The 27617-nt window shown below is 48.2% G+C and overlaps 1 protein-coding gene across 8 annotated transcripts in view; it reads left to right on the forward strand.

The window, feature by feature from the left end:
* MARK2 (microtubule affinity regulating kinase 2) overlaps positions 1–27617 on the forward strand; it is a 632043-nt gene that overhangs the window by 401197 nt on the left and 203229 nt on the right. For all 8 annotated transcript variants that reach the window (XM_086950522.1, XM_086950521.1, XM_086950529.1 and 5 more), the window contains exon 13: positions 10096–10193. In XM_086950522.1, coding sequence (XP_086806648.1) covers positions 10096–10193 — 98 coding nt within the window. The remainder of the gene's footprint in view (positions 1–10095; positions 10194–27617) is intronic.

Genomic DNA, 27617 nt, shown 5'->3' on the forward strand with positions numbered 1-27617 from the left:
TTACTAGGGGGGATACAGCAGCAGAAGCTCTCAAAATTGCAGGCCAGAAAGATGACCGTGGGACTGATATTGGCACAACGATGGATAGCTATCCATTGGGTGGCGATTTGAGTGCTGGAACCCAAATTCTGGGCTCCAAACCTGCTAGAATGTGTGATCACAGACAAACAACACATAAAACGCACCTGTAGGGATGAAAAAGCTGCAGATGACTGTTAGAAAAGTAATTGCTATTCATGCCTGAAAATGTATCATCTGAGGAGAAGAAAGGGAGTAAGCAGAAACTAGTCGTATTAACTGACACTCAAACTCAAGACAATATTCATTTTTGAGTTCCTGTTGAACTACCCTAAATCTGTAGAGACCACACAAAATAATTTAATTCATTGGGTAGCCCTGCACTCAGTGTAACCTTTTTCCAGAGAGGGGAACTGCCATCAGCCAGATATTAAACAAGATCTTCACAAACAAGACAGGCACAAGCTGGTGTTTTTGGAGACTTCTGGACTACAGGTTTCCTTCATATGCCAGCTCAATCTTTAAAAATGTTAGGAATAGGTGCTGAGTGATCAGTCAAAACGTGTTCCACTATGGCCACCTCATCCAACCATGTGATATTAGTCACATGGTCCTAGCCTCTTAGTTGAACATCACTTTTTCCTACCCCGTTCACAGTTAGCAGAAACCATCCAATTATCATGTGAGCATATGGATGGGGTACATTGAAGGGAACGCTCAATGGTCTTGTAGGGTATTTCCATGTATATTCTTAAGCGATGAATTGTCCCACCCATGTGCGGGGATCCCAAAGCAATTCTTTAATATAGCTTGATACATGGAGGTTATCGCTGTTTTTCAGGAAGGCTTGTAACAACACTTAAGAAATAGACAAATAATGCACACTATATACTTAAGCTACAATGGCCCAGTTCTTCATCATGAAGTCAATAAAAGGCAGTGCAATAAATAAGAACAATTTTATTTATTTTTTTTGAAAACCTTTATTGTACCTTCTTACAATTACACAGCAAGTCGTCTACAACCCCGAGGGCCGGCCGCTAAAATAGAAGAAATAGCAGTGACAGCCATGTGGAAATGAAGTCCATACGTTAAATAAGCTACTGTAGTGAATAGGCACATCACTAAAACTAAGTGAAGGGCATTAGTCAAAATCACTTTACAAAATAAATGAGGTTTTCATTTTTTGTTTTTTGAAAAGAACCAAAAGAACAAACAGGAAATCACATTGCGATCATTGAGAAATAACATTGCAGGTTAGCTGTATGAAAGATCCATTAGGACAGTATAAGTTGCCATGTAATATCTGGGGATCTCATGCGGAACGGGGAAGGGCTTTCAACCCCCACACCTCTACTCAAATGGTGACCCTATCTCGTCCTCCACCCTTCACTCCATCCCTCCCTCATCATCCGATTCCAACTGATCATCTTCTGGCAGCGGATCGCAGATGTCGCCACGGTACACATTCCATGGGGACCACACCTTATTCCACTTGCCTGGACATGCACGGCTCAAGTACACCGCCCTTTCAGTTATCATTGTTCTGTCCATATTCATGCACCACTGTGACTTCGTTCGAAGTTCTGCCGCCCCCCAACGCTGAGCAATATCCCGCTTCGCCACAATCATACCCAACGTTACCCAAAGTCGACTATGTCTGGGCAAATCTGTCGGTTCCCACACGTTCAGGAGACATCGCCTTGGCTCTGGGAGGATCGAGATCTCTAGGGCCTGAGACACAGTACGCAGAACCTGTCGCCAGTAATTTTGTATGCGTGGGCAGTCCCAAAACGTATGGAAGAAGGTGCCCTCTTCCCCACAGCCACGCAGACGAAAAGGGTGTGGTGTTCTGTGGATGCGGTGCAACAGTGTTCTTGTGTAGAATACCCTATGAAGAACCTTGAGCTGGACAAGTCTCATCCTAGCCGAGATGCCCACCTCATTCGGTGACGCCAGAGCCTCATTCCACTCGTGTTCATCCAGGGCGCCCACCTCCTGTTCCCATCTTTCCTTCAGGGGAGCCAGAGGATCTGCGAGTTGTTCAGGAGCTTACGATACGTCAGTGAAGTTGCTCTTTCCACCATAAAATCAGTCAGGAGGCGATCCTCCAGCGGGGAGGACTCAGGAAGAGTCGACCCAGAGGGGATGGCCGAGAGCAGGGCATGACGAATCTGCACGTATCGTTATGACTCGTGTGGCCCCAGGTCATATATTTCCCTCAGGCGGGTGAATGAAATAACGTCACCCCGTTCCCACATGTCACCCACCGTGGATATGCCGATGGAATCCCAGAGGGAGAAACCCTTGCTATTTCTCAAGTTGCCCAAGGCGCGTGCATCCCAGAGCGGGGTGAGTCTGGTGATTTTCCCCCTCCAGCCTAACGCAGCTGTCGCCGCGTGCCAGGTGTCCACAGTGAGTCTAGTGGGCCCTGAGAGGAGTCTCAGTTTTCTCCAGGCATAGAGTGGGGCGAGAACGTTGTTAATGCCCAGCTGCGCCCTGTCTGCTTGAAATGCCGGATCAGACTGCGGGGCGTGCAGCCATTGGTTAATGGGCCTAAGTTGTGCTGCCCAGTAGTACAAGTGCAGATTCGGCAGTGCAATGCCCCCATCATACCAGCCTCTACAGAGTTTAGCTTGAGCTATGCGTGCCGGCCGATTGTCCCACAATAGCCCCGAAACAACCGCTGCTACCTTCTTGAAATATCCCGCTGCCACCGAAAAGGGCGTATTATCTAGGACATACAGAAAACGGGGCAGCGGTTTCATTTTGTACAGTGCTGCTTTCCCCAGCATAGTCAGTGGCAGCCCCGCCCAGAAGTTGGCGTCTTGCTTGAGACGCTCCAGCGGTGGCACTAAATTCAGTCTCTTATACTCAAGTGGGTCCCTGGTAACATAGATCCCTAAATATTTAAAGAAGGAACCGGCCAGTCTCAAAGGGCAGTCTGGTCCGAGCGTCGGAATCTGACCTGTCAGCACGTACATCTCCGATTTGCTCCAATTTATGGTGTAACCAGAAACTTTGCCATGCTCGTCGCACAAGTTCAAAAGAGCTGGTACTCCATGCTCGGGATCCGTTAAGTACACCAGCATGTCGTCCGCATATAGGGACAGGCGGTCTTCCCATCCCTCCTTCCATTGTATCCCCTTGAGCAAGGGAGTTTGTCTTATGCGATTAGCCAGCGGTTCCAGGGTTAGCGCAAAGAGCAAGGGGGACAGAGGGCAGCCTTGCAGGGTGCCCCTCCCAAGCGGAAACGTGCGTGAAATGTGGCCATTTGCCACTACGTGTGCCACAGGTGCCGCGTAGAGTAGCTTAATCCATGATATGAAGTTCGGGCCAAAGCCTATGTGGGACAGCACCTCAAAAAGGTAGACCCACTCCACCAGGTCGAAAGCCATCTTCGCGTCCAGGGCCAATAGAACTGCACTGTCACTAATCTGGTCTGCTCTCGCCAACACCCCATGAACCCTACGAAGATTTAGTGCAGTGTTTCTATGAGGCAGAAACCCTGATTGATCTGGGTGGATAAGATCAGGCAGGTGAGCCATCAGCCGGTTGGCCAGGAGTTTAGCCAAGATTTTGCTTTCTGCATTCAGTAGGGCGATGGGGCGGTATGAGGAGCATTCCTCCTGAGGCTTACCGGGCTTTGGTATAGCCACGATCGTGGCCGTTCTCTGGTCCAGTGGGAGCAGCCCCTTCTCGCGGCGTTCCTCATACATGTTGAGTAAATAAGGACAGAGGTCCTCAGATTGTGCTTGATACCATTCCACCGGAATGCCGCTCGGACCGAGGGCCTTTCCAGCCTTGAGCGCCCCTATGGCAATCCGTATTTCGTCGGCGGTTAACGCCGCGTCCAGGTCGGCCATTGCCTCCGGTTGCAGTATCGGGATATCTATTCCGCACAGTGCGCTCTGAGCCAAGATCGCGGTCACCTCCCTCTCAGGATTATACACCCGTTCGAAGTGGCTCGCTAGTGCCTCCACTACCTGTTCGGAGTTAGTCAGCATCGCACCATTTCCATCCTTCACCTGTTGAATCCCTCTGGAGCTACCCCCTCTCTTGTCAAGCCAGGCCAACATCTTTCCCGCCTTGTCGCCTACATCGTACACCCGATTCTGTGTGTCAGTAATATGTCCCTGCACTGTGAGGCGTGCATGGTCTGTGTACAGTTGCTGCTGGAGTGCAAGGTTATGCGCCGTGTCCTCTGTAGGGTCAGCCTCGTGTATAGTTGTGGCTGTGCGCAGTTGGAGCTCAAGTGTAGACTGCTCAGCTGCCTGTTCCTTCCTATGAGCCGCGATGGAGCACATAGCCTGCCCCCTTAGCACTGTTTTGTAGGCCTCCCAGAGAACCTCGGCGGACGCCACAGTTGACACATTCTCAACAAAGTAATGCTCCGTGGCCCTCTGAAGAGCCCTCCTGATTTTCGGGACTTTAAGGTAAGATGCCTGAATAGGGTATACGCGGTGACGCGACTTTGTCTGGGTGGAAATGGTGAGAGTTACCGGAGAGTGATCTGAAATGCCTCGGGGTGTATGTCAACAGTGTCTACTCGCTGTATCCCCTCCCCCAACGCCAAAAAATAATCAATGCGGGAAAGACTGTTATGGACTGTGGAGTGGAACGTGTACTGTCTGACCTGAGGGTGAACATGACGCCAGATATCTACCAATCCCAGTGCCTCTAGGAACCACTGAAACCGGGAGGGTCCCCCCGGCGAAGCAGTCACCGGAAACCTATTGAGCTGTAGATCCGCCGTTGCGTTAAAATCCCCACCCAAAATTACATCACTGTCGGGGAGAGATCACAAGAAATCACCTAGGGCTGGAAGTATTACTGAATGGAGGGACGGCGGAACATATACAGAAACCACTGTCAAGGGACGACCGTCCCACTGCCCCACCACCGCCGCAAAGCATCCCGGACTATCGGTTTTCGTGCTCAGTGGAATGAAGTGTGAGGATTTTTTTAATCAGGACACCCGTACCCCGCGAACCCGATAAATTCCGAATGTACAATCATCCTATACCCCCTCCTATCTAAGGCCTTAGTAGCCCCTCCCACCAAGTGAGTTTCCTGCAAGAGTGCTAGTTGGGGTTTGTCGCTTCAACTCGGTTAGTACTAGGCCACGTTTCACCTTGTCCCCTAGGCCCCTTACGTTCCAGGAAAGTATTCGAAGGGCGGAGCCACCAGACCGCGCCCCATCCTGCCCCGCGGCATCGAGTTGTTCATCCACCATTTTCAATCACACTACCACACATGAACCGTCCAGAAAGAATCAATCGTACCTGCAATAACATCATCTTAGTAGCAACGCACAGTTCAGTTCTAGACCGACTTAGTGAATTTCCAATGAAAAAGAACCAAACCCCCCCCCCCCCCCCCCCCAACCCTTCCCACCCTGCCTCCCTGCATAACGGACCTACAACTGCCCGCCACCCCAACTTAGCAGAGCGCTTTACCCATCCCACAAACAGAGTACTTGCACGTCGGGGGAGAGTGTCCCCCAAAGCAGGCGGCTCCCTTGCTGCCCTCAGGATGCCCAGGCCGGCGTCCACTAACGACATAGTTGAGTAACCAAAGTGGGAAGAAGTCAAAGTCCAAACATTTCACGGCCTGCTGACCTCATTTGCCCCCGGCAGCCCCGGACAGGTCCTGTGTCGGCAATGCACTCGCACTCCTTCCAGCTGAAGTCTGTGAGCCGGGCCGGCTGTTGTTTTGGTGCCTGTTGCGCTGTCGGCCAGACGTGCAAATAAGAACAATTTAAGATGTTTTGTAGACAGAGAAAAAGGAGCCTCACAGGCTGTCATTATGTGGCTAAAACAGAGGCTGTGCTTTTAAGGAACCAGAGATCTCCATTATCCAGTCATGCACACGTGGTGGAGCATTTTGTTCGACCATTTTTTTTTTTCCCTTCCATTTCTTATCTGAATTTTTCTAACTGCTTCACTCCACTTCTTTGGTCTCTCCCTGCCTTGCTGTCATTTTCTGACAGGAAAGAGTGGTTTTTCACTTAAAAATGCCATCTCATTTTTATAAATGCCCTGACTGTGGGAGAAAAAAAGGCCAAGACCGCTCCTCCGAGTATGTATTAATGGTCTCTCAGACAACCATGTTCTTAGCCCATACCCCATTTGCAAGAATTTCCAGACTCTCTTCACGATGGAGAGAAGGGCGCAGAGGAGTGTCAAACAGTAGTCACAATGTGCAGGTGTGACCTCAGAGTGGATAGGGTCAGTCCATTACCAGGGCTCTTTCATCTGTCTCTGGAGGGTATCCCAGTCAGAAAACGGCGAGAAAACGCCATCGGTCCCGGTCGACTTAGAGGACATCAACGTTGAAGAGGTACTCGGCCACCTGTTTGCTGTCTATCCATTTGATATCGACAATGCATCGCAGATCAGCGTCAGGCAAGGCTGGAACCAATGTTGAAGACTCCTCCGTCGACCCATAGACATCGAGGGTCCCATCTAGTATGGAATGCTCTCACCGTCAAGATCAATGTCGATGTAGGCACATCATCGTCAATCGGCAGTGATATCAAGATCGTCACTTTGGTGAGCCACATTCCAGCGTCGCCATCATTCAGCTTTGACAAGTAGATTGATGCCGAGGAAACGAGGAAGGTCGACATTGAGGACTCTCTCAGCCTGTATCAGGCTCCAAGGAGTGCTGAGAAAAAGATTTATTTCCATTTTTCTGATTTCCGATTACTCTACGACATATTTGCTGTCTCTGGAGGCACCAGCTACACCTCCACCAGCGACATCTCCTCTTCTTCCACAGCCTTCTCCTCAAGCGCCAATACCAGCATCTTGGCCTTCTCCTACTCAACCTCCTCCACCAGTGCCACTAGATCCTGCGCCAAGGCCCAAATCTCTCATGTCGTCATCATCATTCTAAGCACCACCATCATAGATCAAGGTTATCACCGTCAACCAGGCGCTCACATCTCTCTCTAGACACTATCTGGTCTTCATCAAAAGGACAGAGAGCTACTCTCCCACTCAATGGGACTCTTACTACACACGTCTCACCAGTGGATGACATTACTACCTTCCGAAAAGTTTTGGTGAGGGGGTTACCAAATTAAATATCCCGATGTCTACACAAACTATATTGGTGAACTTCGAGACCCTCCAGCATAGGTCAGCAGCATGACCTTTACTACTTCTGGTCTCTTAAAGCCTGCACTGGACCTATTCCTAACCCCAGCTTCTGTTAATCCAGCTCCATCTGGCTTCAGAAGAGGTACTGTCCTTTGGAGCAGGATCCTGCCTACCTCAGTACAGACCCAACACCAAACTCCATCATAGTTGTGGCAGCGAAAAAACATTACGCCACTACTCCAGCTTCCACTATGCCTCAGAATAAACAATCACAAGTGAGACTCTGTAGGTCAAAAAGTCTGCAGTACTGCTGTAACCACAGTGGTGTCTGCAAGCACCACTGCCTTGCTAGGCAGATACAACCGCGCTCTTAGGGAATCCCTGCAGCAGTTCATCAATCTTCTACCAAGAGACAAGCAAGAGGATTTTAATAAAATTCTCCCTGAAGGGCTGATGATCTCTAATCAGATGATTAGCGCTGCAGCAGATTCCTCCTTTTGTGTGGCACACAAACACTGCCACACTGTTGCTCTCTGGCATTCTTGGCTTCGCCTTACCTCTCTCAAGCCAGAATCCCAGCAAAGAATTATCAATCTGCCATTTTCTGGTACCATGTTCTTTCGTTCTCACACCTATGTCGAAATGGCGAGGATGAAGGCCGAGATGGAGACTTAATAAGTTTGTTGATTTAGATAAATCTAAAGAACCAAAGAAAATCTTCATACCATTCCAATGCAGTGTATCTTCACAGAGGTTTCAAACGCCTTGTTGGTATCAGGGCCATGGACAAAATGGTACACAGTCACAACAGTATCAACGATCCCACCAGCCCTGCAAGGAAGCAGGCCTGAGGAAGATCAAGCCAGCTGGCCCGCTCAGGCAGGTAAACAGTCCAGTTCAAAACATTGAATCTTTCCTGTCCCCTCTTGTGTTACTCACTCCTATAAGAGGAAGCATATATCTTTTTCTGGAACAGCGGAACACCACCACAAAATATGATGTCTGTGTTCTGAATATTGTTCGCAATGGATATTATCTAAGGTTCAGCAGTCTGCCACCATCGATACTGGCGAAACCATCCAGATTCCAATTACCACAGATATGAGTAGAGGTCAACATCTTCTTACAAAAGTAGGCGGTGGAACCGGTTCCTCATCAACATCGAGGTGCTGGTATATATACCAGGTTTTTTCTCGTCAAAGAGAAAGACAAGAGCTAATTCAGACCTATTCTCTGCCTCAAAACTGCCAACAGATTGATTCGGTGAGAAAAATTCCGAATGCTGACACTCCACTAAATTTATTCGCAATGACACCTAGTTGTATGTCGATAATCACCTGTGACATTAAGCTCATTTTGTGGAAGGCATTCTTCTCAATGGCCATAACATTGGCACGGTTAATATGTGAACTGCAGTGAACGGCTGTCTGCGCCTCCAACATTTTCACTGCATGTTGTAGTGACAGAGTAAATCTTCGAATTTGGCCTACATTTCAGAAGTGCTAAGTTCCACTAAAATTAATCAAATGCTTGCAGAACATACTTCTTCATATGTCCCGAGCTGAGAAATCTTGCACATTCTGAACATGAGGTGCACTGTCCATTTCTGACTGGACCAAACCAGGGACACAACTTTTCATTATCTTAGGAGGTCAAGAAGCCAGCTAATGGCAGCTAAGGCCACCATGTCCAGACGGATGTTATATTTCTCCCAATGTTACATTTGGCATGGAAATAATTCTCCATCATGTGGCAGAGCTCACTCCATCAAAATTAAGGTGGTTTTAGTGGCAATTTCCAGTTATGTACCTGTTAAAGAAATAAGCTAGTTGACCAGATAGTCGGTCACTTGCATTCCCCGGACACTATGATCACAAGCTTTCTTCCCAAAGAGAGGCAAGATTTACCCAGAAACTTTACTGCAACCTGCATATGCCTGTGGTATGTAGTGTTGTTTATTGCATCCCTTTGCTCCTTTTTTCTCATAAATTGCTCTGAAACTACCCACAATTCGAACTAGATAAGAATGCAGGATGTTCGAAGGAGACATTACCTTTCAATGTGACTTATCTTAATCCTTCAGCTATTCCCCATGATCATCTTCCTCCTGCCAACCCTCAGCATTCAATCAAGACACCAGGAAATTGGCTTCTTTTTCCAAAAACTGATCTGGCGAGTGTGGGTGTACATACTGGGATGAGTTTGTTGCATATATAATCCACACAACCAGTGAGCATAATTCTGTTATAGCAGCTATAGAAGTTTTTCATACTGCCATTATGTTGAGTGGCAAAGAGCTATGGATAAAGATGAGATGCTATGGACTTGTGGGTAACTTTATCTTTTTTTCTCCATTCTCTTAGCTTCCTTTCTAAAGTGTGAGGAATGAAGTTGATGCAAGTAGACCTTAGAAAAGAATATCTAAGATGACCCTAGGATAAAGGAATGGTTTATTTGTAATCCTAGCTCTGCATAGGGGGCATCTTGCTTGAATTATTAAAGAATCCTTCTAGCTCCTACTAAGCTAGTTCCATTGCAAGACATAAGTAACAAGTTCTTACTAAGCATTTCCAGTCAAACTAAACTACTCTTTTTGACACTGCACTTCTTTCTGGGGCATTTCAGCCTCTGGTCTCCTCAAAGCCGCAGCATACATTGTCCTGCTTTTCAATATTTTACTGTCTTTTTTAAAAATTCTAATTGTATTTGTTAAAAAAAGAGAACTGTGGATTCTACATATATATTTTCTTTATTGTCTTTTTATGTTTTAAGTAGCTTATCTTCAAAATAATTGGCTATTCAATACACAAGGAAATAATCTTAAGGAACTAATAATTCACATGATGAAAAAAAAGAAAATTCTCAAGCACCTGTGATAAACTGCTTTATACCTCATTCACGGTGAATGACCTCTAGCTCCTCATCCATCCTTATGCTGACAATGTATGTTTTTATCTATCCACCTTTACAGAACAGTGTTCTCTCCACTGGCACCAACCGAAGCAGGAATTCGCCTATGGTTGAACGTGCCAGCCTGGGACCCGGCTCTATACAGAATGGCAAAGACAGGTACAATATTCTCAGCTTTTAGTTTTCTCCTTACAGATAGTGTAAAGTTAAACTTTTAGGTGTGGGATTGCAGGTAGGTTCAAATGGATGCGAGTCTCTGAAAAAGATCTGTGCCTCAGCTTGTGAGGGTGCCACCACTTTTGCAAGCGTTGGAGAGTTGGTGACAGCTACTTTATTCAATAAAGCATTCCCCTTTATTGCACTAGTCTGTATTCCAAATGAACACACTTGAGAATACCACTTCTATTTTTGGCTAAAATATGGATCACATTGGGCTCATAAAAGCATATTGCCTGGCAGAATAAGGGTTTTTTGTATTGACATTAGGGATTGAATTTGTTGGCTTGTATTCTGAAGCCTCTGTGATTGGATACTTGAATCTCATTCATCATACCTGACTTTTATTGGTTATACACACAGCATAACAGATTTACTATTTTACTTGTTTCAAATAGTAGGCAACCATTTGGACTATACATCACTGGAGTACATTTGTGTGCTTACCAGGATTTCCTTCAAGCCATTTATGTTAGAGGGCCATGAATGTCTCTACTGAAAACTCTACACTTCCCAAACATACTTAGATTAAGCATATTTATTGCAACCTCCTTGTGAGCCAATACATACATAATTACTTTGTCATATTAGACAAAGTTTGTATATTTTATATTTAGAGCCAGTGAGACTGAGGCAGGACAATACTTTGGGCATGGCTTCAGATTAACAAGAACATACGTCTTGCATACCTCAATTATGCCCTTGTTTCTGGATTTCCCAATATTAAAACCACTGACTTGCCATTGTTTGAGCTTTCTAAATCATTGACATAAATGGCATTGCATTATGCTCCTATAATTTATATTAGCATGTCAAAACTCTAAAGGACAATTCAGCATCTTTGGCGAATACACCACATGATGTAGGTTAAGCTATTTTTGAAGAGCATTTAATACATAGTTATTTGGCAGTTTTATTTATCTCCAGCAATTCACAATGGTTACTTTACATGTGAAGTTTCGTACTGCATATAGGCAGCTTACAAAAGTAGTTTCACTTGAGTACAGATGAATACTTCATAAGGTCAGTTTACATTACTGTGGTTTCAGCACATGTATTGTAAAAGTGGGACCATAAGGTCATGTAATTTGCAGGTAATTAAAGTATGTGTCCGGTATTTTATTGTTGCATGAGGGTGCCCAAAAGAGGTAATGAGTAACCTTGTGAGATCACTGTATAAAAGGGCATCAGATAAAACCACCACAATTAAGGATTTTTGATTATCCACCTACCTTTTCCCCCTTAACAGACTAGCGTCTGGTGCTCTGTAGTATTGACAGGGTTGGTCGGAGGTAATGTTTCTCATTGTGTCCAATTTCTCAGCCTGCTTTGCCCTTTTATTAGTATGCTCTGGCACTGGATTCCTTCTACAATGATCCCTCCCAGGTCCTAATGTGGATCTAAGAGGCAGCCATGGGGTATGGAGCTCCAGTGTTGGAAGGTCACGAGAGCTATGACAGCCTGTTCTGGCTTGAGCAGGATCCATGATGGAAAGCTGCAGAAGAGCACGACGGAGAATAAGCATGAATCATTCAGTACATTGTTATGCTATTCCCTAGCCAACTTGACATGATTCTGAAGATTCTGGCACGTTTTACAAGAACGAAAGCATCTCCTGTGCTAGCAAGCCCTCTTTGGCAGGCATATGCAAATTGGTTGTCAATCCACACATTCACTAGACTTTGCTATGTTGAACTCTGGTAGGATGCCACCACGGGCAGCTGATAAGAAATGTATTCCACTCTCTTCACACTCACCGCCATGGCATGAAAACACTGCTTTACAAGTGATGCAAAGAATATGAATCTAGAATCTGTTCTTGCTGTAAACATTAAACTGTTTTATAGCCTAAATCTGTTTCTGATATAAAATGCAGTCAATGAAAATGTAATATGAAGATGGCATATACTGAGTCAAATGGATTTCTACCAGTTATCAGCACACAAGCCTTTATTCTGGTAAACAAGATGCTTTTTGAGCCCACTCACATGATGGAATAATGCCCAACATGTGAATCTAGAATAGTATCAAGTTTAAAAACTAGGATTACGGGTAGTAACATTTTCTGTATTTTCACCAGTGTCTGGTACATAAGTCAAGTTGCCCTTCAACCCCGAAATACCTTACTTTGAGAATGACTTTTGTGTTGAAAATGCTTTGTGTATTTCGGAGAATTCTTTTATTTTACTATTGTGTTCCAAGGAAATATTGTAAAGACAACAATTAAACGCAAGATAACATAGCCATGCTTTGTGTGTAATTCACTCTGAAGTTGTATACGTGAGCAACATGACTAGGCTCAGGCAACAACATTAAAAAAAACACGGCAAGTCAGTCGTATAATGGATTAGCAAACAGGCGACAAGCGGCTGAATAATCTTCCACTTCTAATGTTTTCATAATAGTCTATGGCATGGACTTCTTTTGCTGATGTTTCTTTTTATATATTTAGACAGATTACTACTTTTTTAGTTATTCTGCCTAATCTAAATATTCTATTTATTCGAAAAGAATCCCGTGGCTTTCACAGATTCCCCAATCTTGTTTGGTTTGAGTTAGTTGCGTCATCAAATTCTCCTCCAGTTTGCATGGAAAGTAACCGTGAAAAGAGATTGTACAAGTGTTTAGTTCAATTTTCATTTATGTTCTGTCTTTGGCTGCTCTCATGTGATTCTGCTCCTGTAATGAGCTCCCTTTTGGGAATATTTCATTTAAATTGCAATCTTTCAGTTTCATGTATGATTGTAAGGCGTTCGTTCCTGAGAAGTGCAGATTTGAAACCTATGTGTCATTTTCTTCCAGATAAATTCTGTGGTTTCGCTCTTTCTTCTCTCAAGTCTCCTACATGCTGTTCTTCTAGGCCAACCAGTGACACTTTTTGGAAATGTTACTTTTTATAAACCACAGCAGAACCGCTCTGCTCACACTTTAAGTGCATCATTGAACCCTCTGCAGCACCCTTCTAGGTGTTTTGTAGTAATGACAAAAGTTTTTTTGTGATGGTGTGTGCACTTGGGGCCATTATGTAGACCCACCCAAAATTAATATTCCTGGTAGTAGAGATTGTTATGAGATGTTCTTCCTGAAGATTTGTAATTTAGCATATATGTAACATTTAAGAGGATACTCTAAAAGGGGAACTATTGTTTCTAGTAATTAACTTTTACTTTTTTTTACATCAGCTGTCTTCAGTACCAGTCTTTTACCAATTTGCTTTAAAACCAGTTGAGAACAATTGCCATTTGTTCAAGTATTGTGGCGTTTATCTCATATACCCTGCCCCTTACTCAACTGTTAAAAACCCTGCAGTTAACTCCTCTCAGACAAGCTCTCATGCTTCTGCGTTCACTTGCTTGAATTATGTCCTGGTTGATGCTGAGATATGATTTTTTTTGTGTTGGCCCAAACATTTGTAGCAAAACCACCTGCATCAAGCATGCCCTTATTGAAAGTGAGAGTTTGAGTTTGAACACCCAGACTTCAATCTCCAATTTTTCCCTAGCTCTCCACACCAACGAGGACATCACAATGCCACTGTTCTGCTCGTGACTCCGCATGACGTCACCGGAGCCATAAGAGAACCTCATCGACATGATGACGTCAGTTCCCTTTTTTCCACACCGTCGACGTTTAACTGTTTTCTAGCTCATTCCATATTTGTCGAGTTACTTTGTTGTTACTTTCATCTTTAACTGTTGCTGTAAGGATGTCGTCTTCAAGGAAGTCCGGGTTCAAGCCCTGTAGGGAGTGTGGGGTCACATGTCCATCACTGACCCCCATGAAGATTGCTTATGGCGTTTGTCGTCGGAAAAAGAAACCTGTTGATGGCTAAGGCGAAGAAGGAATGAAGATGGCCTAAAAGAGCTAAGTCGAATTTGTCTGCTTCGCATTCATCGAAGTTTAGGAAACACGAAGAAGATGAGACATGGGTCTCGGTGCCGTCCGTCGAAGGGTGAGGCTTCGAGGTTGCCTGTGCTGGCTCCTAGATATCGTCAGAAAGAACTTGTCGCCCTCGCCTTCTCCTCGAGTGACTCTGGAGAGATCTCCTTCTTCATAAGGCACTCCAGCCCGAGGGGTTTGACGGATTCTGAGGGATTGCCAGTCCAGGATGACCCTTCTCCTCCTCCTGGGCACGAGACTGATCCTGTGGTTCCGTTGGATCCGGTTGTTCCAATGCCAGATGTTCCTCGTGTGGATGCTGGCTCGAATCCATATCCACAGTTTACTACTCCAGGTTAAGATCCAACGCATTTTTAAATGCAATGTATGGAGTATTTGCTAAGGCAGCCTTTCCTTCCCGCGCACCTTCGGGTCCCGTGGGTTTGCTGGCCTTCAACTTGGGCGTGCCTCAGCACTATGCCCATGCAAAAACAACAGGTGATGGACCGAATGTGGATCAATGTCACACACTCACCCCAGTCCAAAGATCTGGGCCCAAATCCATCGTTTTTTTGCACTCCACACCACCCTGGGTTAGACAATAGCGATATGCAAATCAGCTCTGACCCTGTGCCCCATGGGAACAGTCCAGTCCGAACTACAAAAGCCATGTCCTTCCCAGAACGGAATCAAGCATCCGAGGACCGGACCGGTTTCGAGGTAACACCTCTCATCAGCCCGGCTAGCTTGACTCCAGTGGTGTGGAGTGCCTGGGACCCACGTCTGGGCATCCCCAGCGCACTTAGGGCGGAATATGCAAAAACAACAGGTGATGGACCGAATGTGGATCAATGTCACACACTCACCCCAGTCCAAAGATCTGGGCCCAAATCCATCGTTTTTTTGCACTCCACACCACCCTGGGTTAGACAATAGCGATATGCAAATCAGCTCTGACCCTGTGCCCCATGGGAACAGTCCAGTCCGAACTACAAAAGCCATGTCCTTCACAGAACGGAATCAAGCATCCGAGGACCGGACCGGTTTCGAGGTAACACCTCTCATCAGCCCGGCTAGCTTGACTCCAGTGGTGTGGAGTGCCTGGGACCCACGTCTGGGCATCCCCAGCGCACTTAGGGCGGAATATGCAAAAAAAACAGGTGATGGACCGAATGTGGATCAATGTCACACACTCACCCCAGTCCAAAGATCTGGGCCCAAATCCATCGTTTGCCCAGGCACCCTTTGTGCCTTTCATGCCGACAGCGCCGTCATGGCAATTTCCGTCTCCGATGGTTTCAACACTGTTTATGGAGTCCCTGGCGCTGTCTGGTGGCCCTTCCTCTCTGCCTCTTACAACACTGATTCCACCTTCGTATCCTCCTTCGCTGGCTCCGGAGCTGTTGGCGCAGTGTGTGGTGCCACCGACACCACAACCAAGATTTCTCTCAAGGAGAGAGGCACAGAGACTGCTGGATGAAGAGCAGTATCGGAGGCAGGAAGTTGAAGAGGGTGAGATAGATGAATCAGTGGATGATTTTGAAGGTTGTCAGGAGGCAAGTGGACTGGACACCTCTCCTTAGTGGGAGGGTTCTTCCACAAGGGCTTCTCCATCTCAAGAGGTAGCTCCTTAGCATACTGTCATAAGAAAGGCTGCAGAGCTTTTGGACTTACAATTACCTACTGCTGAGTATATGCCGAATTTGCTCACAGAAGTCTTACATTCGCCTTCTTCAATAGTTGGCCCCTGGTGCTGCCCTTTAATGAAGCCTTAAAGGAGCCTATCCTCGAAGTGTGGCGTAAACCACTCTTCGCCTGCTGACTAAATCTGTGGCTAGAAGATATAGGACTGCTCCAGGAGATCCACTTTTTTGTTCTTCTCATCCGTCTCCAGAAAGTTTGGTGGTACAGGCGTCCTGTTCTAAACAATCTACAGGCGCTTTTCCTCAGGCTCCGACTGACAGGGACTCTAAAATGCTGGAGCAGTCGGCTAAAAAGGTATTTTCTTCATCTAGCGCGGCTCTAAAATCTACCAATACCACCTGTTTGTTGTGCCATTATATACATGCTTTGATGGATTTGGCGAAGCAATTGGCACCCAAGTTGCCTGATTAGAAGGGGAGTACATTTTATGGAGGTTCTGTCAGATGCTCAAGCCGCAGCTAGACAGGTTATTTAATCCGGCCTGGATACCGCTGATTTGGTGGCTAGAGTTATGGTTTCCTCCATAGTTACCAGGAGACAAGCTTGGCTTAGGTCCTCTGGATTTTTCCCGGATGTTCAGGCTACCCTTGTTGATTTGCCCTTTGATGGTTCAAAGCTTTTCGGGGAGAAGGCTGATTCTGCACTTCAAAGGTTTAAGGATAGAGGAGCCACAGCAAAATCCTTGGGATTGCAAACCCAGTCAAGGGGGTTTGGATATAAAAAATATTGTAGATTTTGGAAGGACATCCTTTCATGGCTTTCGACAACCTCAGAAGCAAAATCCGCTGTATAAGTCATATGGAGGGAAAGTCAGAGGTCGCCAACGTGGTTCTGCCCGCAATCTCTCCTCCTCCTCTACCTCCCCTGCTCTCCCTGGTAATGCAGGAAAGCAGCCCTAGATCCCTCATCCTGAATCATGTGGGTTCTGTAGAGGGTCGGTTGTCTCACTTTCTACAGGGTTGGAAATCGATCGTGTCAGACCTTTGGGTTTTAAACCTTGTAGAGAATGGATATGCCCTTCCCTTTTGCGATTTTCCTCCTCCTTGCCAAGGACTTTGTTCAGAAGACCATTTGCTTCTTCAGGAGGAGGTCCTTGCCTTATTACAAAAAGGTACGATAGAGGTGTCCCGGAGCAGGAGAGGGGTCGGGGATGCTACTCTCGGTATTTCCTGATCCCCAAAAAGGATGGTAGGTTACGTCCGATTCTGGACCTCGGGGTCTTGAATTTTTACCTGAAGCAGGAGAAATTCAAGATGCTGACCCTTGCGCAGGTTCTTCTGGTGCTGTAGCAAGAGGTCTGGATGGTGTTGATCGATTTACAGGATGCGTTTTTTCACATTCCCATCCTGAGGTCGCACCGGAAGTATCTCAGTTTTACGGTAGGGTCGCAGCACTACCAGTTTGCGGTCCTTCCGTTTGGTCTTACTACTGCACCTTTAGTTTTCACGAAGGTGATTGTAGTGGTGGCAGCTCATCTCAGGAAGTCAGGAATTCCTGTTTTCCGTTATCTGGAGGATTGCCTGCTCAAAGCTGTCACCAGAGATGGTGCTTCACCATCTGCAAGTAACAACTCAGCTGTTGCTCAACTTGGGCTTTTCAATAAATGTGCCCAAATCTCACCTGGTCCCCTCTCAGCGCAACCTGTTCATAGGGGCGGTACTGGATACTACTGTATGTCGAGCTTTTCCACCTCCACAAAGAATTCTCGACATTCAGGAGATGATTCCTTTGTTTTACGATGGAAAGGTTGTTTCGGTCCTGAAGATCCTTCGCCTGTTCGGTCTGTTTGCTTCCTGCATTCTGTTGGTCACTCATGCACGCTGGCACATGAGGGCACTCCAGTGGTGCCTTCGCAAGCAGTGGTATCGGCACAACTGAGATCTCAGGGAGTCAGTCAGGATCTCCAGCGACGCTGCAGCAGAGCTGACTTGGTGGGGTGTGCAGGGCAACCTGTCTTAAGGCAAGCCCTTTCAACCTCCTCCGCCGGTGGCTACAGTGATCACGGATGCCTCCACTCTAGGGTGGGGTGCTCATCTGGGGGATCTTGAGGTCAAGGGTCTTTGGTCTCCATAGGAAAGGTTGTTTCACATCATCCTTCTGGAATTGCCAGCGATACATTTGGCACTGAAGGCTTTCCTCCCTTACGGTCAGTTGGTTCAGGTACTGACGGACAACACTACCGCAATGCGGTACATCAACAAACAGGGAGGTGTAGGGTCATACCGTCTGTCGAGAAGCTCTGCGACTCTGGTCCTGGGTTCAGGACCATCAGATTTTTGTTTGTGCAAATCACCTAGCTGGGGTGCTGAATGCTCGTGCGGACAGTCTCACTCTGCATTACTCAGCCGATCATGAGTGGCGGCTTCATCCCAAGGTGGTCCATCACATCTTCCAGATGTGGGGTTCTCCTCAGTTGGACCTGTTTGCCACTCATGAGAATGCGCACTGCCTGTTCTGCAGTCTCCAGTATCCTATGCAGAGGGCGCTGGGGACGTGTTTCAGTTGGATTGGAGCTCGCAACTCCTTTACGCCTTTCCTTCCATACCCTTGATTCCTCTGGTTCTGCGGAAGATTAGCCAAGACCGGGCCCAAGTTATATTGTTCGCCCCGGATTGGCCAAAAAGGGTGTGGTACACAGATCTACTTCATCTCTCGTTGCACCCTTCGCTCCGTCTCCCTCTCAGGGCAGACCTCCTCTTGCAGAGGCTGGGGCAGGTTCTACACCCCCACCTAGAGAGCCTGCACCTTCATGCCTGGAGATTAAATGGGGCACCCTGAGTGCCTTCTCTCTCCCGCCGGATGTGGTGGATGTTATCTTATAGTCCAAGCGACACTCCACTAACTGAATTTACTCTTATAAAAATTCTAGATTTGTTAAATGGTGTTGAGAGATCCATTAAAGGCCCACTTGTCAGATGTTCTTCGGTTTTATTTTTTCTAGGCTCAGCAGGGTTGTGCTGTGGCCACTGTTAAGGGATATTTGTCGGCTTCATCGGCGTTTCTTTGTTTGCCGGATCAGCCGTCTTTATTTAAATCTCCCATTTTTTTTTTAGGTTTATTAACAGCCTTACCAATAGGTTTCCGCCTACTGCGTTTGTTATGCCTCAATGGGATTAGAATTTTGTGTTAACTATCTTAATGGGTTCCCTGTTTGAACCCTTACATAGTTGTCCTTTGAGGCTTTTGTCTTTTAAAACGTTTTTAGGTATCGGCCTATTCCATTCCGCAGGAATGAATAGGACGAGTCTATAGCAGTGAAACCAAGAGTTAAACTAAGCTCTCCCAAAGCGGATTTTCACGAGTGCATGTGCTCTCGTGCACAAGCTTGCCCGAGCCTTCCGCCTGCCAGCAGCATTTCTCCTCCCCTTACCATTTGCTACTGTGGTTCCCCGCCCACTGCTTCACACTTCACGGCCGCCAGGCCGTGACTCGCATTCTCCGAGAGCTTCAAAGCTCCCCTGGGCTTCTTCCTAGATCAGGATTATGCATGCCGCTCCCCCTTGTTAATTCCTTCTCGTTTTGCCTCTTTCGCAGACTCCCTTGGCCTACCTCCTCTGTCTCTCTCTGCCTGTGCTCTCCTTTTCTCTCCATCTCTCCCATTTTCTATATCTGCCTGTCTTTCTCTGTTTCCTCCCACTCTCTGTCCCCGTCCCCATCCCTGCCTCCCCTCTCTCTCCCGGAGTGTCCTCCCCTCGCCTCGCTCATTGCTTCTTTTGCAGCCATTCTGAAAATCCCTCATTGATTTCCTGCTACCTCCACTTGTCCTCTTGAAACCCTTCTTATGTGCGCCTTTTAAAACCTCTCATGTCCCCACCCCACACCCTCCACCTCTCCTTCCCTTGCACCCCCACCTCTCCTTCCCTTGCATCCCCCTCTCTTCGTTATTCTTGATTGAAATGTAAATGCATTTCATTATTAGCATCTCCATCGCTAATTACCATCGAGGTCCATTCATTAGGCTGTCACTTTGTTTGCTGGAGGATAGCGGAGAAGCATTTATTCCTCGATGAGTCATAGCTCCACTGATCTCATGCATATAGAAAGGGGAGTGCCAGGCAGCACTTCCTGGCTCGCACGCATTACGTTACAAACATAAATAAAATTGCTCGTCCCTTCGCCCTGAGACTCTGACCCTCCTTCCTTTCTTGCACAAACCTAGTGCTCCCAACCCCTGACCCCCCATCCCTTTGCCTCCATTGAGCCTCCTGCGGTCCTGGAAAATTCCCCTTTAAAGGCCTCTCCTTGAGCCCCTCCCTCTGCGCCTCCTCCCCTGGCATGCGACCATTGCCTATGCAACGTTTGTTTTTGTGTTTGAGTGTCTGCCTTTTATTGCAGAATTATTCCTCTGCTTGTACTTTTTCCCCTTTCAGTAACTTGCACACATGTCACTTTTCCTCCTGTAATGTACCGTTTGCTACCTCTTGTATTTCTGTTTGCTCACATTTGTCACTTTTGCCTCCTGGAACTTAACCTTCGCTTTTGTAATTTGTTCTCTTGTAACTTTTTTCCCCATGAATCATTAGTGTACCCATTGTGAAGCGCTGGGACACCTTCGAGTTAAAGCCTTTGCTATATGAAGGTGCGTGGGAGGGACCACTGCACACTCCTGCAGATAGTCCCATACAGGGAGCAAGTACTGCAGGAACCAGGCAGACCACCGTGAAGGCACAAAAAAACGAGAGGGCGCACCCCTGGATCTCCCCCTGACTGCCCCCCCGCCCCTACACAGTGCGGCCCGACCCAAGTTTTTGACCGCCATCCCGGCTGTTGCACCCCCCCCCCCTTCAGCATTCAAATCATCAGGCAATTTCCGAATGGCACCAACTGGTCCTCCCTCGCCCGCTCCAATACCTCATCCTATATCCTTATCTCTATACATTCCTTCTCCTGGACGGCCTCCTTCCCCAACCCTGTCCATCCCTCCTTTACCCTGCACTCCGACCTGACGCTGCATCTTCCATGGCTACCTAATTGGTGCCCCTAGTGCGCTTTTCTCTATCTTTACAGTGGCCTTGACGGGACGTTCTCGCGCATCCAATACTCACTTAGCAGTATTAACCAAGCAAGTTTCCTCTATGTATCCATCGCCATTATAACGCAATGCATGAAACATATTACAGAACCCAGTGAAGTGTCTTTCTCTACCAGGCGTTTCTGCACCTTTGCCTACCTTAATCGGCAATTAATGAGTGTTAATAGTTAAGAGGTGAAATCGCCCTCTTCTTCGAATGCCGTTACCAACCTGTGTAAACAGCAACCAATACATATGCACGAATCTCTCGCATATCCATCCCGATCTTTTTAAACACTCTTTGTACTTTTGTAGAGAAGTATACCCCACCCCACCGTGACTTGTTTCCACCGCTACGTGCTCCCGACCCCCGACCTCCATTCCTTCACTTTCCTTGAACCCCTGCAGTCCGGGACACCCTCCGCATCTCTGGTGCTCACCCTGCACCCATCCCCTTTTCGCCTCCTCCTGTGCCATGCGACCCTCCCCACACCCTCCCTCAGACATCTGAGCCCCAGCTCCAAGCATAGCCCCCCGTCTTGTTACGCCACACCTTCTGCTCCTGAGCCCCAGTCCCATATCTGCAACCCTCAACGAGCCTCTAACCATTCGAAAGCCTGCCCCCTTCCACCCGACCACCTGCCGCAGGATGCGCACCTCTCCACACATCTCCTGCAATCCTGTCTCCCTCCGTGCCCAGCATGCCCACCCCGAATTTCAAACTTCTACCACCTGGCCAGCATCACCCTTCACGTCCTTCAGACCCCCATGGTATTAATTTGCCAATCTGCTATGTGCGCTGCAGCCAGGTTCTTCAGGTGCCCCGGGCGCAACCACAACCCTACCAGCCCCGTGGAAGAGCATGCTCCCTCCGTTCCTTTATTTATTTTCTTCCATTTATTGCTGAGGGAAATTATCTGTTCGGCACCCCTGCACCCATCACCCTCGCGGCGGCAGCTCCGCGCATCCACCGCCACCTGCCCCCCTGATCCCCCCCCCCCCTCCCCTTGCCCACTGTCCTGCTAAGCCAGACCCTGTACTCCCGGGCCCCATCCAAGCATCGGAACCCTCAACTGAGCCCCCAACAATTTGCAACCAGCCAACCCTTCCCGTGCGCCCCTCCCTGCGCCCAAGTCTTCCCGTGTGCCCGCCTATCCAAGACTTTGCACCTGACCTCCTTGTGATCGCCCCTCCCATCTGCTGCTATTAATGTTGCTGAGCACCATGGTAACCCTGCCCCATTCTGACCCGCGCCACTGTCCCGCAAGACGCCACCTCGTCCCGTCACTTTTTACAAAACCTTTGTTACGCGTTATTGTGAGCCCCCCTCCCCCCACATCCGGGAGTGGAGCTCCATTGCGCATCTCTGCGATGTCCTTGCCCGAGTGCGGCACGAGACCTCTTGCCCCTCAGACAGCACCGCCATTCAAGCCGCAAAGAGCCTTGCATTTGCTAGCATGCCTCCCTCCCCCCCTGCCCCTAGGCCGCCCAGGAAACAATAGCCCATGCCTGACCCCCACCATCCCGCGCCAGCAATTCAAAAGACAGACAGCAGCCGGGATCCTTCTCCGCTTTATTTGGCATACATATTGACACTAATGGCGGATTTGTCAAATACTGCTAAGTAAGCTAGGCTAATCGGATTCTCTCCAAGCCCCCTCTCTCTTCAGTCTATCTCTCGCCCATCCAGACCCAATTCTTGTTTTATATCCCAATCTCTGCTCAAACACTACCTCTTTAATCCATCTGCACACACCACTCTCCCCATCCCTCAACAGTATTTCCTTGCTGTCTTCATATCCCTCCTTCACATAGCACACCATTTGGCTTCGAGGCTGCCCGCATGCCTAATTTACCACCCTGTGTTTTTATTGCCTTTCTTTGTAATGTGATCCAAACACATTATGCTTCGTTTCATTTGCAACATGCACTGGTGAGCCATGGGCATGCTGCAGCTCCCGATTTTATGTAACTGCTGCTTTCAAGCTTGTGAACAGAAGCAGCTCGGTTGCAAGTTAAATGATAATTCAATACCCCACACACACAACCCCATACACAACCCCCCCACAAAAGCAACCCCACACACACACAACCCCACTCACACGACTCCACACAGACACACAACCCCACACACACACACAACCCCACACACACACACACACAACCCCACACACACACACACAACCCCCCACACACACACGCCACCCCCCACACACACATCCCACACACACATCCCACACACACATCCCACACACACATCCCACACACACATCCCACACACACATCCCACACACACATCCCACACACACATCCCACACACACATCCCACACACACATCCCACACACACATCCCACACACACATCCCACACACACATCCCACACACACATCCCACACACAACCCCCCCACACACAACCCCACACACACAACCCCACACACACAACCCCACACACACACACAACCCCACACACACACACAACCCCACACACACACACAACCCCACACACACACACACAACCCCACACACACACACACACACAACCCCACACACACACACAACCCCACACACACACACACACAACCCCACACACACACACACACACAACCCCCCCCACACACACACACACAACCCCACACACACACACACACACAACCCCACACACACACACACACACACAACCCCACACACACACACACACACAACCCCACACACACACACACAACCCCACACACACACACACAACCCCACACACACACACCCCCCCACACACACACACAACCCCACACACACACACCCCCACACACACACACAACCCCACACACACACACAACCCCACACACACACAACCCCACACACACACAACCCCACACACACACACAACCCCCCACACACACACAACCCCACACACACACCACACACACACACACACCACATGCAACCCAACACACAACACCATTCACACACAACCACCCACGCACCCCACACACACCCACGCACCCCACACACACCCACACAACCCTACACACAACTCCACACACAACTCCACAAACACACACACACCCCACACACACACCCCACACCCCCACCCCCACACACAACCCCCCCACACACACAACCCCCCCACACACACAACCCCCCCACACACACAACCCCCCCACACACACAACCGCCCACACACACAACCGCCCACACACACAACCGCCCACACACACAACCCCACACACACAACCCCACACACACAACCCCACACACACAACCCCACACACAACCCCACACAGATACAACCCCCCACACAGATACAACCCCCCACACACCACCCCGCCACACACACAACCACAAGCACACAACACACACAACCCCACACAAAACCATCTATCGCCCTCACTCTATCTATCGCCCTCACTCTATCGCCCTCACTCTATCGCCCTCACTCTATCGCCCTCACTCTATCGCCCTCACTCTATCGCCCTCACTCTGTCGCCCTCACTCTGTCGCCCTCACTCTGTCGCCCTCACTCTGTCGCCCTCACTCTGTCGCCCTCACTCTGTCGCCCTCACTCTGTCGCCCTCACTCTGTCGCCCTCACTCTGTCGCCCTCACTCTGTCGCCCTCACTCTGTCGCCCTCACTCTGTCGCCCTCACTCTGTCGCCCTCACTCTGTCGCCCTCACTCTGTCGCCCTCACTCTGTCGCCCTCACTCTGTCGCCCTCACTCTGTCGCCCTCACTCTGTCGCCCTCACTCTGTCGCCCTCACTCTGTCGCCCTCACTCTGTCGCCCTCACTCTGTCGCCCTCACTCTGTCTATCGCCCTCACTCTATCGCCCTCACTCTATCGCCCTCACTCTGTCTATCGCCCTCACTCTGTCTATCGCCCTCACTCTGTCTATCGCCCTCACTCTGTCTATCGCCCTCACTCTGTCTATCGCCCTCACTCTGTCTATCGCCCTCACTCTGTCTATCGCCCTCACTCTGTCTATCGCCCTCACTCTGTCTATCGCCCTCACTCTGTCTATCGCCCTCACTCTGTCTATCGCCCTCCCTCTGTCTATCGCCCTCCCTCTGTCTATCGCCCTCCCTCTGTCTATCGCCCTCCCTCTGTCTATCGCCCTCCCTCTGTCTATCGCCCTCCCTCGGCACCACCACTGCATCACTCGGGGGCACCACTGCATCACTCGGCACCACCACTGCATCACTCGGGGGCACCACTGCATCACTCGGGGGCACCACTGCATCACTCGGGGGCACCACTGCATCACTCGGGGGCACCACTACCACACCATCACTATGCGCTACCACACCATCACTATGCGCTACCACACCATCACTATGCGCTACCACACCATCACTATGCGCTACCACACCATCACTATGCGCTACCACACCATCACTATGCGCTACCACACCATCACTATGCGCTACCACACCATCACTATGCGCTACCACACCATCACTATGCGCTACCACACCATCACTATGCGCTACCACAACATCACTATGCGCTACCACAACATCACTATGCGCTACCACAACATCACTGAACGCCACAACATCACTATGCGCTACGCCACAACATCACTGAACGCCACAACATCACTATGCGCTACGCCACAACATCAATCTGTGCAACCATTCAACAACTGGTTGAAATATATTCTCTCAATGTTTCAAGCTTTATTACAAATGTCACAAAAAGATCTTAATATTTAACTTCTGTTCTTGGATTTTCGTCACAGTAAAATACACTGAACATAATCTTCATAAAAGTTTTTTACAAAAGTTTAAGCTATTGCCATTATAAATTACAATAACTTTTATTTAAGTATTAATTATTTAAAAAAATTAAAAGCCATTGTTATTGGTAATATCAATACATCTAAGTCACGTAAATACAACACATATTGCATTACAAATGCTATAGGTGTCACGTTTGCGAAAGTTCAAAATATTGGCATTGTAAATGACAAAGCTACTAATTTCACTATTTTCAAAACCAACACATGACTAAAAAAATGTCATTTACAATACCAATAGCTCAAACTTTCCTAATGCGAGACCTATTGCATTGCAATGGCTATTACCTCAGCAAAGGGGGTGAGTGAGCTTCAGGCTCTCAGTTCAAAACCCCCGTTTTTTTACCATACATGGTGAAAGGATGGTCCTTAGGACCAGGTCTGCTTTTCTGCCTACAGTGGTTACTCCCTTCCAAGTCCATTACTCTTCCTGTGTTCTATCCTCCCACTCACCCTTCCAAGGAGGAGGAGAGACCTCACGGCCTGGATCCTAAAAGAGCGGTGATCTTTTATTTGGACAGGACTAAGGTCTTGCAAGTGGACGATCAGCTCTTAGTGGGCTACGTTGGACGCATGAAGTGCAAGGCTGTACACAAGCGCACTCTATCTAGGTGGATCATATTGTGCATCAAGATCTGCTACGCCCAGGCTGGTAAGGAGCCTCCTGAAGGTATTAGGTCTCATTCTAGCAGAGCCAAGTCGTCATCTTTTGCTTTGGCCAGAGGTGTACCTGTAGTAAACATTTGTAAGGCTGCGACTTGGGTCTCCCTCCACACTTTCACAAAGCATTATTGCTTTGACTCCGAAATGAGGAGGGAGGGCCACTTTGCGTGCTCTGTCCTGCAGGACTTTTTGGTATAGAAGGGTGGGCACCCTCCTCCGGGAGTGGGACTGCTGTGAAATCTGTTCTAAGGTGAGGAATCCACAGGCAGATATATCCATCTGAAGAACAAATTACTTACCTTTGGTAACTGTTAAGTAGTCGATCAGTCGATTACTTAAATTCTTTTATCCAGTAATATAAAAGATAGAAGAACAGGTAGTGCCAGGAAGCCTAGCTACACAGATCTTCAGCAAGGCTCTAACTGCCTTACTCACACTAGAACATAAATTACATATAAACATTCTAAGGTTCGCATACACGTGCCTTAAAGCAGCAAGAATTAATTAATGAATAACAATATAACACATCCCCCCTCCTCATAATAAAATAAACAACCTGTACAAGAAAGCAAAATGTTAAAGAAATACATAGATAAAATAAGAATGCACTAACAAAACAACTAATAAAACAGTTTATCTGAAAGAGACACGTTCATGATAGATTCCTTGCCTTAGAATATCCCCAGGCCTCAGACTGGATCTGGAAATTTTGGCGTAGCAGTACCCTTGCGCGTCGGTAGGCGTCGTCTGCGGCTTCGCGTCAGTCTGGGCGCCGTGATGACGTCGTCTTGAGTACTTAGACGACGCCGCCTCCGCGTGCTGACGTCGGTTCTTCTTTTTTCCGCGCCAGCTAGCGCAGATCTGGAAAAAGTTGTACCAAAATCACTTTTTGACTAACCTTTTGAGATCCTTTTTGATCCATTTTTCGAAGTCTATCGACTCCGACGGTGCCGGTAGGGATGCCCGGGTTCAAGCCCTACGCCGACTGCAACCGACTGATGTCGGTTACTGAACCCCATCGCCGGTGCCTGCACTGTTTGGGCCTGGACCACGACGACAAGTCCTGCTCCGACTGCCGGGCCCTGACGTCTAAGGCTAGATGGGAGCGGTCCCATAAGCGACTCTAGCTTCGGCAGTCTGCCCCGCGCCGCTCGAGGTCCCGGTCCAAAAGGAGGTAGAGGGACCGGTCGCGGGGCCGGAGCCCCCACAGTTCCGGGAGTTGTCATCGGTCTTCGGGCTCGAAGTCCTCAGGTAAGAGGCACAAGAAGTCGAAGAGGCACCATCGCTCTTCTAACTCCCCCCGACGCTCGAGCGAAGCGG

This window comes from Lissotriton vulgaris, unplaced genomic scaffold (assembly GCF_964263255.1).
Source record: "Lissotriton vulgaris unplaced genomic scaffold, aLisVul1.2 SCAFFOLD_667, whole genome shotgun sequence".
In the NCBI taxonomy this organism is placed as follows: Eukaryota; Metazoa; Chordata; class Amphibia; order Caudata; family Salamandridae; genus Lissotriton; species Lissotriton vulgaris.